General features: G+C 42.8%; 1 protein-coding gene across 6 annotated transcripts in view; it reads right to left on the bottom strand.

The window, feature by feature from the left end:
- utrn (utrophin) overlaps positions 1 to 13,442 on the bottom strand; it is a 90,272-nt gene that overhangs the window by 2,096 nt on the left and 74,734 nt on the right. For 3 of the 6 annotated variants that reach the window (XM_052053484.1, XM_052053483.1, XM_052053488.1), the window contains 10 exons: positions 12,121 to 12,232; positions 10,882 to 11,018; positions 10,080 to 10,118; positions 9,558 to 9,623; positions 7,553 to 7,618; positions 2,738 to 2,899; positions 2,431 to 2,668; positions 950 to 1,028; positions 767 to 850; positions 185 to 210 (listed from right to left, as the gene is read on the bottom strand). In XM_052053484.1, the coding sequence (XP_051909444.1) occupies positions 185 to 210; positions 767 to 850; positions 950 to 1,028; positions 2,431 to 2,668; positions 2,738 to 2,899; positions 7,553 to 7,618; positions 9,558 to 9,623; positions 10,080 to 10,118; positions 10,882 to 11,018; positions 12,121 to 12,232 (1,009 nt within the window). The remainder of the gene's footprint in view (positions 1 to 184; positions 211 to 766; positions 851 to 949; positions 1,029 to 2,430; positions 2,669 to 2,737; positions 2,900 to 7,552; positions 7,619 to 9,557; positions 9,624 to 10,079; positions 10,119 to 10,881; positions 11,019 to 12,120; positions 12,233 to 13,442) is intronic. The other 3 variants (XM_052053486.1, XM_052053485.1, XM_052053487.1) reach the window with 3 other exon arrangements.

Below are 13,442 nucleotides of genomic sequence, written 5' to 3'. Positions count from 1 at the left end.
ATGGTTGCCAACCAATCGCAGGGCATACAGACGAACAACCATTTGCGCTTACAATCACACCTAGAGACAATTTAGAGTGCTCCGGGCATGTTTTTTGGAATGCGGGAGGAACCCGGAGTACCCAGAGAAAACCCACGCAGGCATGGACAGGGACAACATGCAAACTCCAAACCCGTCACCTCACCTGTGGTCTGGACGAGTGGCTTGTTGCTGCGGGCCAAAAACAAAAAACAAACCAAATAAATGTTAGAACTTCTGCAGAATGTCATTTTGATGCTATAACTCAGAATATATATTTTTTATGCGAGCAATATGTTTTTACTGCATGCAATCATCCATTAAGTAGGTTTAGCGGCCGATCATAAAGTTGCAGCAGCATTTCCGACAGTTTGAATTTCATTGGAGACGCATTACACGCTTACAGAGTGCAGCAAACAATATTTTGGCTAACTATGCTGGAATCGTAACTTGTGACTTTTAAATCATTCGAGTTGAATGGGTGAGTATTGAGTATTTCAAATGATGTGACATAGTGGCTGCATTTGGGTTGACCGCAATGTCACTCTCAATCAGGATTGTGAGAATTCATCCCCTCCCCTCACCCCCATTCTCAGTTAGTTTGTATTTCGTTTTGCCTTTTGATTTTCTATTAAACACGGATGACAGGTGCTGACCGGCAGTCTTGCTGAGGATGATGGATTGACGCTACCACGCGGTAAGAAGACGAGGAGTAGGATGAGGAGGAGAATTTTGAGGGGAAACTTACGACTGCATGCAGGGAAGGAGTTGTTAATCTGCTCCATGACATCAGCCAGATCAGAGCTGCTGTTGTGAGGCTCCAGCAGCTCATCTGAATACATACACGCATGCATGGAGTTGGAATTCCATTTCAACTGGAGAGAAGAAAAGCGGCCCCTTGATCATGGGTGTTCGCTGCCGAGTGTTTCACCTGAGTTCTCGGGAAGTGGTTCTCCATCTTGCGCGGCGGGAGAAGATGAAAGTCCATTGACCCTCAAGTCCACCGCCGGCTGAAAGGGGAAAACAACACCAAAAAAGTCAATCGAATGAGCCCTTGCACCGAATCGCGAGGGCAAGTTCACTTTTGAAGGACCCCGCGTACAAGCCAAATTGATCCCTAAATGGCAGACTTTCATTGTTTTTGTGTGAGGGGGAATTTTGAGACTTTTTTAAATGGGGTTCTCGTGAGGATAAGCGGCTCGGATAATAGGTGCATGGTTCTAGTAATGACAATCATGCCTACCAAATGTCAGGGTGCGACGGAAAAGTGGCTGTGGGGGATTAATAATGAAAGTCTCAAGTCCTCTCATCAGAGCGGCAAATGGTTCATTCAGTTTTTTCATTGCAATTATTTTTTAATTTGTTTCGACTTTTGTGATTATTTTTTTAAATTAGTTTTCATCACAACTTTGTTAGGGTTTTTTTTCCTAGTTTATTTTTTTTATAGATGGGGTATTTTTCAAGGGCAAGATAATTTTTTTTAAAAAAGTGTAATTCCCCTTATTTTATGTTTAGTTTGACAGCTTGAACTGGGAGTGACCTTAAACAGCGTAATGCCTCTTTGGAGGAATGGTACTCTAAAGTTTTTTATCTCAAGGCAGACTGGAGTTTAAATGCGTTTACAATCAGGACAAATCTGTAAGACAGGCGCATGACTAAGCAGAAGGAAATATCAAACTGACCCTAAAATGGCCGTTTCAGACCAAAGTGGCAGATTTCCTGCTTTTTAGTGGAACTACTCACGCCAGGGCTGGACTTCTCAATTTTGTTTCCTCTCACAAACTGGCCGTCTAATAACAATGACACCACTGGAGCATGCACGGTGACGAAGGAATGATAATATTCACTTTTTATGGCTTGCACGACAACAATAAGAGCTAAGTGTGTCATCCGGATGACTGTGGACAGCTTTCCAGATGGTGCAAACAAGCAATTTATAGCCGGTGACATTTAGAGCCCCATCCCAGATTCCCTTTGGCATTCAAAGCCAAATCAATTTGGCCAATATCCTCTCTTCTTCTTCTTCTTTTTCACCAGAGGCGCGAACATGTTGAAAACAAATCCAAAGGCTCCTCTTGCATTAGCTATGGTCGAAGCTCGCTCGGATTAGACCGCAGCACGTGTGAAGCTAATAGTTATAATAATATCCGGATTTGGGTACTCTTGCGCGAGTACAGGAGAAATTGGCCGGCTCACATGAGCCAGAGTTGAAGACATCGGGCTCACTTTTGGAGTGACACTCAACTCTGTTCCATGAGGCTGCTCAGCCTGAAAATTGCGAGGATTTTTAATTTTTCTCCATAAGTCGTCAAGGGAAATAACAATAAGCCTAAACTTAAATCAATACACTGTTTAATTGTGTCTCTTCTGAAAAACTTCACCAATCTCGGATAGGCTTGTTTGTGTGCTCACCTGGTGCAGCAGTTGCCTGAGACGATGGAGCTGCGACTCCAGCTGCTTGTTGTGGTCCTCCAGGATGTGCATGCGGGCCTCCAGGCGGCCCTTGTGCTGCCGCAAAAGCTTCGCCTCGGCCAGGAGGTCGGCTTCGTCGGGATGAGCCGCCGACATGGGGCTCTGCGGCTCCCACGGGCTTCCGCCGGGGCCCCCTCGCTGCTGCTCCTTCAGCTGCTCGTACTCCCTCTGGAGGCTCCTGGGATTCAAACCGTCTCCAGTGAGCGGAGATTCTCAAAGTGGAGGCAGACGGTGTGGTCGACGATACCTTTGCTCTTCCTCCAGGCGATGGATGACCCGCTCCAGCTCGCCGCGCTCCTCCCTCTCCACGGCCTGAAGGATCTGCACGGGGCTCTGAGGCTGGCTGCGGGGCGAGCCTTCGCCTCCGAGCGTCTGGCAGTACTGAAGGATGAGTGCGTGCTCATCGTCCCTGTGTTAAAAAAAAAAAAAAATTAAAACATATGGCAATCCTCAAAACCCATGCTAACAGCCTTCTGACGCTCATCAAGATAAATGAGCTGACATAATTTAATGGTCCTGAGGAAAAAAAAAAAAAATCACAAAATTATGAGGGATGCTAACTTGCTGAAGTTAAACTTTTGAACTATTTTTGAAGTCTTGAAATTCTCAAAATGCAAATTTAGACGGTGGTAATATAAAGTGACTTTTTTTGGGAGGGGGTAGAAAATGCCATCCAAGCGTGTAAAGCAACAAACGGATTAAAAAATATATATATATAGTAGGTTCACAATTTTACATGAAGCTATTTTGGCACAGCTTTGCTTTAAGCTCTACAAACCCCGCAAATACAGCAGCACATTTGGCTGATAAAATGGAATGAAGGGGGATTTAGTGCAGGTGCATGGGGGCAGATGGGAGGATTAGGTTGGAGCTGGAGAGATAGTAGAAAGACATGCAGGTTTTTTTGTGTATATGTGCTTTTAGTCCATCTGTTTACACGCTGTATCAGATCTGACGAGAGTGTTGCCATGTTTTTTTTTCTTTCTTCCAGATTAACACTCAAATACATGAACATTCAAAGATATCGCGTTTAAAAAGCTGACCTCACTTCACACAAAGCTTTCATTCGAACAATTTGAGGCTCGTCCTGCCACATACTATGGGTGCAACATACCATCTTGGTCATTGCCGAATTGCACAAGTATTACAAATTCATACAATTGGAAGTTTGTTGTTTTGGCACTTGAAGTGCCTCCTCTAAGGGCATTCAGATAATTTGCATCATTATTGCAGTTAAACTGCATCCATTGACTTTTGTCGGCTGATGCCTCCCGCACAGGCTCCACGGGGTAGTAACAACATAAAAAGAACAATAACCGCGCCACCCCCGCCCCCACCCTCCACTCCAAAAAAAAAAAAAAGCAATGGCAAACTTCAACTAGTTCAACTGTATCTGAAAATACAGAACGGAATTACGTCAGTTGTGAGATGAGATGCTACAATCGTTACAAAGTACAATTAAATCACTAGCTAGCTATTCACTCACTAGCTAGCTAAACCAAATCTAGTAAACTCTCACTATCATGTTGTTTAAATATACATTAAGCACACTGAGCAGAGAGTCTAAATGCCCGTGACGATTATTGTATGCTCGGTTCGTAGGTATTGGTGCTCATTGTGTGCTGAAGTAGCGGTTACTTGAAAGTTCAAAACTACCCTAGCATCTACGCTAATTCTAGCAAGCTGCTTTTATGTCGGCATGAAGGCGGGTTTAAATGACAACAAAGCAAGCGGCAGAGAAAGAAACAGTAAGAAATGGAACGAGCAAGGCAGGAGAGGGAGGAAACAAGAAAAAAAAGCAGAGGAAAAAGTAAATGTCTGATCTTCTACTAAAAAGGGAAACTCAACAAAATACTCCGGCGGTGCTTTTGAAGGTTATGATATCAAAGCCGCCTTGCAATCATCATAAATTTGTGCTTTGTTGGTGTCACTGTGTTTTTTTGCTGACAGATCAATTCAGGAGTATAAAGTGGGACACCTTCAGTCCTTCAGGTTACAAACACTGACTACTCATTGGAAAAAGAAGTAACATGTCATATCAGCATACAACTTCTGTTGAGCAATTGGATGTGTGGTTTTTCAGGATTGCTGAAATACACGACACAACTACGCTGATGCACATACAGTACAGAGTATGTGTGTGTGTGTGTGTTTCTCGCCATTTAAAGGTATCCCTTCCCTTTGGCAAAACACACAGAGGGGAATTCAAAGTAGAATGGATGCATGGATGATATGAAAAAGAAGCAATAAACCCCCCTAGGTCCCCACAAAGTGACGGATATTAAAAAGCGGGGGTGAAAAACAGAGCGGCGCAGAGTCGTGGCCTTTGCTGACTTGGACAGCAACAAAAACAGCGGGCTTGCTAATTAAGGATTCCCTTTTGAACACGCATACATAATATTTGGGCTATTTGTGAACGACTGTTTTAGATGTGAGCAAGCCTCTAGCCGCAACTCAACACGGACGTAATTCAGGGGTGATCTCAACCCGATAATCGCAGGTTTGGGACAGGTGTGATACTGGTTTGGCTGCCGCACGCATGTCTCAGGTTGCTCAGGGAGTTTGGCTGAATGCTCGACGAGGGAACAATGGCTGTGAGTGTGTGTAGTCACATATAGAAAGACAGATGCAAGAATGTGGGGGATTATGTTTGTTTTTAATTTCTGACTTGACAGCCAGCATTTGGAACTGGGCTTGTGGCTGGCGTGGCTGCCACAGAGCGCCTCATTGTCTGCTGTGAGTGCATGAATGGCACGCAAAAAAGATGGAAGAGTGATTAGGAAAAAATAATGAACTCCCATGTGACAGCCAGCGTGTGGAAGCGGCTTTGGGCTGGGGTGGCTGCTTTAGAGTGCCTCGTTGTCACAGCGTGGAAAAAACCCTGTGACAACCCGGACGCTTGAAGCAGATATATTTTCTCAGTGGAAACAATGACAAGGGTTGTGCGTTGGCAAAAGAAAGATGCTACATGAAGTAGCATCCATTTTTTTTCCCAGGTTGGAGAAGTGCTAATTGATTGACACTTGAGTAGAGAGGTGTTTTTCAGAGCGGAGAGAACGGTTTGCTTTTTCACAAGTTTGAAGTACTATTTTGTATTTTAAACAACAGGTTTTTTTTTTCATTTTTCCCCAATCATTCATCTATGTGGCATATAAAACTTAGAAGGCATTGCTTTTACTTCGGGGAGACTTTAAGCACACACACACACACTGACACAGAAGGTTAGAGAACAACATTGCACTTGAACTTTTTTAAATGAACAATTAACAGGAACATCATGAAACAACAAAATTAAGTGTTGCAAACACACACTCACAGAGAAAAGCTGATTATCCCTCCCATAAAACCACGAGCAAGAAGCACATTAAATCAAACAGGGAAGGCGAATTAAATGTTTTTCTTCAAGTCGGTGATTTGTCGTACTTTCCTGATGCAGTTCATCAAATATGACGCCTGGATCCTGTGTTTTTAAGCCTGGCTGTTCATCAAATTAGGAGCTCTATTATATTTAAGGGACGTCATACAGTATCTCACGACAGCGCTACAAAATATCTTCCTTTGTATCGTGAATAGGGAGTGAAGCCCAACACGGCAGTTTGATGGGTGTTTTTGTTCAGCCTTCGCCATCATCATCATCATCATCATCATCATCATCCACCTCCTCACCTCCTTCCCGCACAATTGTGTATGGGCATCAGGTTTGTATGAGGAGACAAAAAAAGCGAGTGGGAGCGGGCATAATGTGTTTGTCACACACTTCGAATCCATCTTCCTCAGCAATGCTTTTGCTGCTCCTCTATTATTTTGTTTTTCAGCAGTCTTGAAGGCTTGTGCTGATCAAAGCATCCAAGGTCACGTGGAGGTGTTGTGGCGTCAGGTTGCGCTCGCCCCAGCGGGGAAACTATGCTACATGGATGACGGTGAGGGTGATGATGAGGATGACATTCTACTCATCCCCTCAAAGAGCTTGACTTCACGCTGCGCAAGTCTTCAACATTTTAAAATTATTTTTAGACTAGTGCAATTCTTTTTTTAAACCATTTGTTCGAAAGGCATTTTCTGTTGTTTGAATCGAACAATAAATTAAACATATTTTAAGGAATAAAAAACAAAAAAATTAATACAATTTAAGAATGGAATAATTGAAAAAGATAATGTGCAATAAAAATAAAGTGAAATGCAAAAACGTCAATTAAATAAAAACTAAAATCAACTAAAAAGGAGGGGAAAGGTCCAGAATAAAAAAAGATTAAACAAAATAAAAAGTCTATCTCAAACACAAAATAAAAAATATAAATAAATACATTATTAAAACAATTTCAAATGAACTGAATTAACACAATGGACTATTAAAGAAAATAAAATGAAATTGACTTGAAGTAAAACGGACTAAAACCAACAAATAAATCCAATAGCTAATTTTTAAAAAACATAATAACAATAAAAACGATTACAAGAATAAGAAATAAGACATTTCTTTTTAACACTGAGTGGTGTTAATCATTGGAATCATGTGCTTTCTTCTAGTTTGGTAAAAGGTCCATGACACACTCGGGTCGCTGAGCAACACGCAGGCGTACGCATGCGCACACAAAATAGAGTTCAGCACTTTTCAGCACAGTTTTACATCTCTCTCCCACGCGTCTGATCAAGATAAAGTGTTGCTATCAGGGTACGCTGAAACCAATCACTTGTTCGCCACCCCAATCACTCCCAGCCCTTCCAGTCTCGGACAATTCCTGGAGAAACACTTTTGATAGCTTTTCAGCTGCAGTGTTGCCTTAACTTACAAGTTTAATTTGTTCCGTGACTAGGAGCACAAGTTTAATCGCATTAATCACATAACCAATGTTTTCTTCCCCTTTAAAAATAATTGAAAGGACATGAATCCGTTCCAGGAGCCCTCCAAAACGGCTTTTTTTTGTTGTTTACGTGTTTTAAATCAAGAAAAATAGATCAGAGATAATATGAGAACATAAAAGAGAAAATAATTTTTTTTCCACATTGACATACACTACTAAGGTTAGTAAGATAAGTTATCCATCAAAAAAAGAGCTCTTACATGCTTCCTGTAGCCGAGCTGCTGTCTGTAGGCAGCGATCCGTTGGACCTCTCCATCTGTGCCAACCTGAGGGACAAACATCATCACTCAACATCCGCGCTCCGAAATGTCATCACAATTGGTCAAAGGAAATAACGGAACGGGACATGTGTGGCACTGAAATACATTTTTCAGCTAACTGCATTAATCGAGCATATTGGTTGTTCTTACGAACATTTGAAAACATATCTGTAGTTTCTATACTTTGTCAAAAATAGGCTCGCAACTTTATCCAACCTCCATGGATGATGCACACTGTAAAAAAGACAACCACCGTAATTGTGATCACTGTACATGGCTTTTCCACATGGCAATGACGAGGCACTCTCAGGCTAGCCATGCCAGGTCAAACACTGATCCACACGATGGCTGCCTAGTGGGACTTCGAAGAAATAAAATCCCCCTTCGCTACACTTCCGCCTTTATCAACGTGACATGCAGACACTCACAGCCAACGATGAGGCATTCTAAAGCAGCGACACCAGTGGACTATCCAAAGGCAATATGTATTTTTTGGGGGTAGCGCCTTCCTTCAGCTGTTTCTGATACTGTCTTTGCAACTTTGGGCTTGAATTCCAAGGTTGTTTGATGCAGAACCCTTCCAATTGTGAGGGTTGTTTTCTTACAAATATCTACTAGCGCAATTTAATAAGAGCATGTGGATCCAGAGGGGAGTCGCTAATGAGCCTGTTTTTCCCGATGTAAGCGTGTAATTACTGAAACTCTGTCACAGACACAATCTCTTCTTTGTGATGAAATGTAACATTTGGCAGAAAATTAGCAGAACGATCCTATAAACACCGGCGAACACCAAGAGTTGCCTAATTTAGTCTTGGGACAGCCGTTACAAAATGCAAAGCTGCTTCGAAGACAAAAACATCATCATTTTGATCATAGGTAGTCGACCGTTCTGGTAAATTTCTATTACATCTGTGGAATGAAATCTGACAAATCCCAGCGTGGATGAACATGTGGTGGCTGATGATTAAGCGAAAGCCATCACCCACTGCGTAGTTGGCCGGGGGTTCGATGCAGCGCACCGCGGCATGACGTAATTAGCCGAAAGCCAGCTCTGTAGGACATGTGATCTGAGCATCGATGTCAACAAGTCACCAGGCAAACACTTCACACTCCTCCTAATGCACTTGAAATGGTTGGAAGTGAGTCTCGTTTTTGTTACAGAGTGGTAAAAATTGCACCAATTATGTCATCATGCAGAATGATCTTGCAGTAAAATGAAAAAAAAAACAACACCAATTTTTTTAAATTATACCAATTATGCCATCGTGCATACTTCTCTTGCCATAATATGAAAAAAAATCAAATGTTGTGCATCTCTGTGGTCCTTTGTCGGAACATCTTGACAATGTTTTACATTTTGCTAATATAACAGGCTTTGTAATGGCTGTTTTTCTCTCTTCTAGTCGGAGGGGGGGGGGGGGGGATAAATGCAGCATTCCCCTTGGAATATGTATTGGTTTAAAATTGTGTCCTGACTCTTTAGCTGAAAACATTTCTTTATTCACACAGGAAAGATTGTTCTAGCAACTCCCTGCAGATAGATTAATGGTGGCGTTCCACAAGTCTCCCTACTCAGTCCACTGATTTTTTTCTGTATACAGACTATGAATGTCTAAAATGTTTGGTGTTACATTAGAAAACTAGTGGTGCTTCACAACTTACAATCCTAGGTTCACACTACAAAATGCAAAAACTGGAGATCCAGTAGGAACACTAGAAAAGATACAGGGGTTTATGACTGTCCTGAGATGACGTTTCAAGACTTACATACATACATAGGTATTTAGTTGACGGCAGGCTTGGCTAACCGCCGTAACTTAGTGTTCATCATTTAGTCCACGACATCAGGACCGAACTCCAATGCAAACCAATGAATTTATGTTGCTTTATGGATTAGGACGATATATGGAATGCTCAAATGTTGGCAGGTGGGAGGGCGGGGTACCTGCTGGCGTACTGCTCTATCCTGGAATGGGTGTCATCATGGGATAAGTGAGGTGACTGGGACAGCCTGGAGACGAATGGTGTAATTGAGATGAATGAGTTTGGGTGAGCGACCAAAACCTCATTTAAAGGATTCATAGGCACACACACACACACACACACACACACACACACGCACACACACACACATACATACACACGCGCATCCACAACCGAGCACGACCATCCGCAACGTCATCGCGCAAACAGGAATGGGGGAACAGGATGATCTACAAGGAGACCGGAAGGCTTTCGACAGCCGCTGCTTGGATTGCTTTAAGGAAAGCAAGTGAGCAAAGATGTTGGCGTCACGTGCACAGTCAAGTGTGGATGAGTCAGGCAGGTAGGCAACATGCAAGTCATGCATGGCTTTAGTTGAGGTGAGGCGGGAAAAAGCTCCCGGACGACGTGTGGTTTGTTATAAAATAAATGAGTACTCAAAATAAATTAAAGGACATTCCGGTACTTGATTGTAGATACTCACTCGTACTGCTCCGGACACATGCTGATGAGGGTGATGGGACTGTAAGAGGACGGGGGGAGGGGGGGGGGGGTGTTGAGGGGGTATCACAAAACATATCTGGGTCAAGTCTACTCAGTGTGCCTCACAAAACACAGCAGGTGAGGGAAAGAGGGAAATAAGGTAGGTTCGGTAGCACATGATCGTAAAAGTTAAAGGCTTCTCACTGGGTTCCTGTTTTTTTTTTTGTTCACACATTGCTGCGTGACGATATGAATCAGCCTTGGCGCCGGTTCTACATTAAGGAGAGCACCGGTGCAGCTGCAACAAACATTGTGCCGAGGCATAATTAAGCAAAGACACGGGAGAGGAGAGAAGAGGGGAATGGAACGCTCCTCATCTGCTGGTGCATGGGGGTGTGAGGATATTTGTTATGAAAATGCCAGATGTTCATTTTTTCTTTTTATTGTTTCATCAACCATACGCCACAGTGCAACCTACAAAATGCAAAGGTGGTTGGCCATGAATTTCAGTGCAATTTTTATCATGGGAAATACTAAAAATATTAATTTAAAAAAATAAAGCAGAGCAACTGACCGAAATGCAATTTTTTTTAAATTTTCCAAAATGACAGTCTTTGCGATTTAAAAATTGCATTCTACTACTTTGTGATGTCAATTAGAATTTGATTAGCTGTGCGGCCTTTGATATAACGATAATATAAGTTGATTAAACTCTGAATTTCCACTTTGTGGGAACCACTGTGACAGTTCTGCCTGTGGCTGCATTGGTCATTTTTAAGAAGAACCCTTTTTGTGGCACTCACCTTTCCATATTGTCGCCCTCGAGGACGGTCTGGACCGGTAAGTACCCCAGTCGAGGGTGCTTGGCAAAGTATTTCTTGGAGCGGAATTTGTTCTTCAGCACTTTGGTAAAATCTCGCATGTCCTCGCCTGATGTCGTCTAGCGGAGACAAAGGGTTACAGAATTTCAATGGGGGAGACAGTGGGGGCTGCAATATGTATCGCTCAAATTTGACGGGAATGGAAGTCTTCAGCTGTCTTCCCACATCAAGTAGTTTGGAAGAGTCTTTAAAAAAACTCTTCTAGCTGTTTATTCCCACTTAGTTGAAGTTAACTGTCAAACTAAACCTAAAACAAAGAGAATTGCACCATGTGTATTCAAATCAACCCCTTAGTATAGCCTATAGCTTAATGGTAATGCTAACATATGCTATACGTTTTGTTTTTATGCTCAAGTCTCTCTGTGCATTTCCTCGTTATAGGAAATGGTCCAAGTATCGATTTTAACTGCATTAGAGGTCAACGCCGAGACGGCCCACTCTGTAAAACAAGTCTTCCTTCTCCATTAATCTCATCGCACACTTTTCCTTCCGTGGCAGTGACAAGTGGCGACTGCTCAAGGAGGTCACGTATTGTTTTTTTTGTTTTTTTCCCCCCTTCCCCTGATTCCATCAGCGGACTTCGTCAGGCTTGCCGGACTGCTGTCACCAGACCAAATACTCTCCCCAACGTCGGCGCACTGATTGCTACCCGTCGCGTGCACTGGCAAGAGAGAAGCTCATCAGCGCGGCAGGAGCGAAGACGAGGAAGCAAAATGACACAGGCTCATCTAGCCGCAGCCATTAATTCATTGCATTTTCAAAATTGAAAAAGCAGATATATTTAAAAAACAGAACCGTTTGATATATTGGAATTAGTTTGCCTAATTTGAAGCTCAATTACAAAGAGGCCATGGCTTATTTTCACAAATGTACCTTTGATTACATTCTTCTCGCTGCACAGAAATTGCATTCCCCGACAAATAGAAGAAAAATGAGTATTATTTCATGATTTCTTCAGGGAAATTTGAATTCGATCAGAGGCGGTCATCAGTATTGATGAAACGGTAAGCGAAAACATTTAAAGCGCCACGGCAGCTCTATTAATGAATTTGAATCCCTTTCAGCTTAATTTTAGTCAGAGTAGTTAATAAAATTGTGCTGCATTATATGATTACAAATGTGCCATTTTGTCCCAAAAATGTGCATGTGTTTGCGTCTCACCGGCGTGCAGTACTCCACCATGGGATAATTGAGCTTGTGGCCCTTGGCGGTGCGCCCGGAGAAGAAGCAGCTCTGACACACGTCGTAGTTGAAATGCTTCAGGCTGCGATACCTGCACAAAAAAAAAAAAAAAGGAGTGTTAGTAGGACAGGTCAGGCTATTTGCAGACATTAGATGAGTTGTCAACTCTTTTTCAGATGGCCATTAAAGTGATTTAAAAAAAATGTACACCTTGAGAACAGATAGGACAACAAAAATGTTTGGAATTAATGTCAATAAAGACGTATCTTATTCAATTGTGATGTTCTCTTAAAAAAGACATGGCTGGTGCAGCCATGTCCCGGCCACCCTGCACGTGTATCCACACGGGCACAGAGCCGAACAAAAGCATCTTACAAGCACTGACAGAGTGACAGACAATTGCATTTTCCGCTCAAAACGCTCCTCAATAGAACAACACCTCCATTCTGGTCAGGCACACCCAGAAAGCCATTTAGTGGCTTGAAAAAAAAAAAAAAGAGGGACATAATAGCCGGAGTCCTTTATCTCAATCCTCTGCGGGGACTTGGCTGACGGATGAGCCCTCACACATCGTATATCACAGAGCAGAACTGCTTCGCACGAGTCAAAGACACCATTATGCGTTGCATCTAGTCATGAGGGGGAGGCGTTCAGTTACCTTCAGAGCGGGATGGGCCCACACGCCACCTTGAGTCTCAAGCTCACCGACAAACACACCACTGCTAGATGTGCCACAAAAATTCAGGGCCAGCACTGAGGTCTATTTATAGAATATCTTCAAGTTGGCATGATAGAAACGACGAGGCTTTATTAACCCTTTCATGCACCCTGTAACCTCATAACGTGATAAGCTGTCCACTGTAGTAACCGCTGGCCCTGAAAGGGTTCATGAGAGAGAATGTCGAGAGTTCAAGTGCAATGTGTAACACGACAGTATGTCTGCAAAGGTGAAAAGTTGGTCATGTATCAATTTGAGCTCATTTTATAAACTGATATGGAAGCAATTCACACGGTCACGCAACATGCAGACTGACTGAACCAACCATTTCTGGGCTCTCGTGTGGCGACGCCCACGTCACTCACCGGGAAGGCCCTGCCTTTGAAAGCCACAGACAGTCAAAATCTCGATAGTCCAAGCCCCATATCGTAAATTTACTGTATTTTTTGTTCCTTATGTATGTCTCAGATACTCAATTGGTTCGTTTTCAACCGCCAACAGCAAACTAAATTTCGGTTGAAAAAGCTCCCCGAACCTGGTCCAAAACTGAGACTGTGATTTCCTCAACGTTTACTCCGCAATC

This window comes from Hippocampus zosterae, chromosome 19, assembly GCF_025434085.1.
Source record: "Hippocampus zosterae strain Florida chromosome 19, ASM2543408v3, whole genome shotgun sequence".
NCBI classification, from domain to species: Eukaryota; Metazoa; Chordata; class Actinopteri; order Syngnathiformes; family Syngnathidae; genus Hippocampus; species Hippocampus zosterae.
The sequence above is the reverse complement of the archived record's forward strand: the minus strand, read 5'-3'. Positions and strand labels throughout refer to the sequence as shown.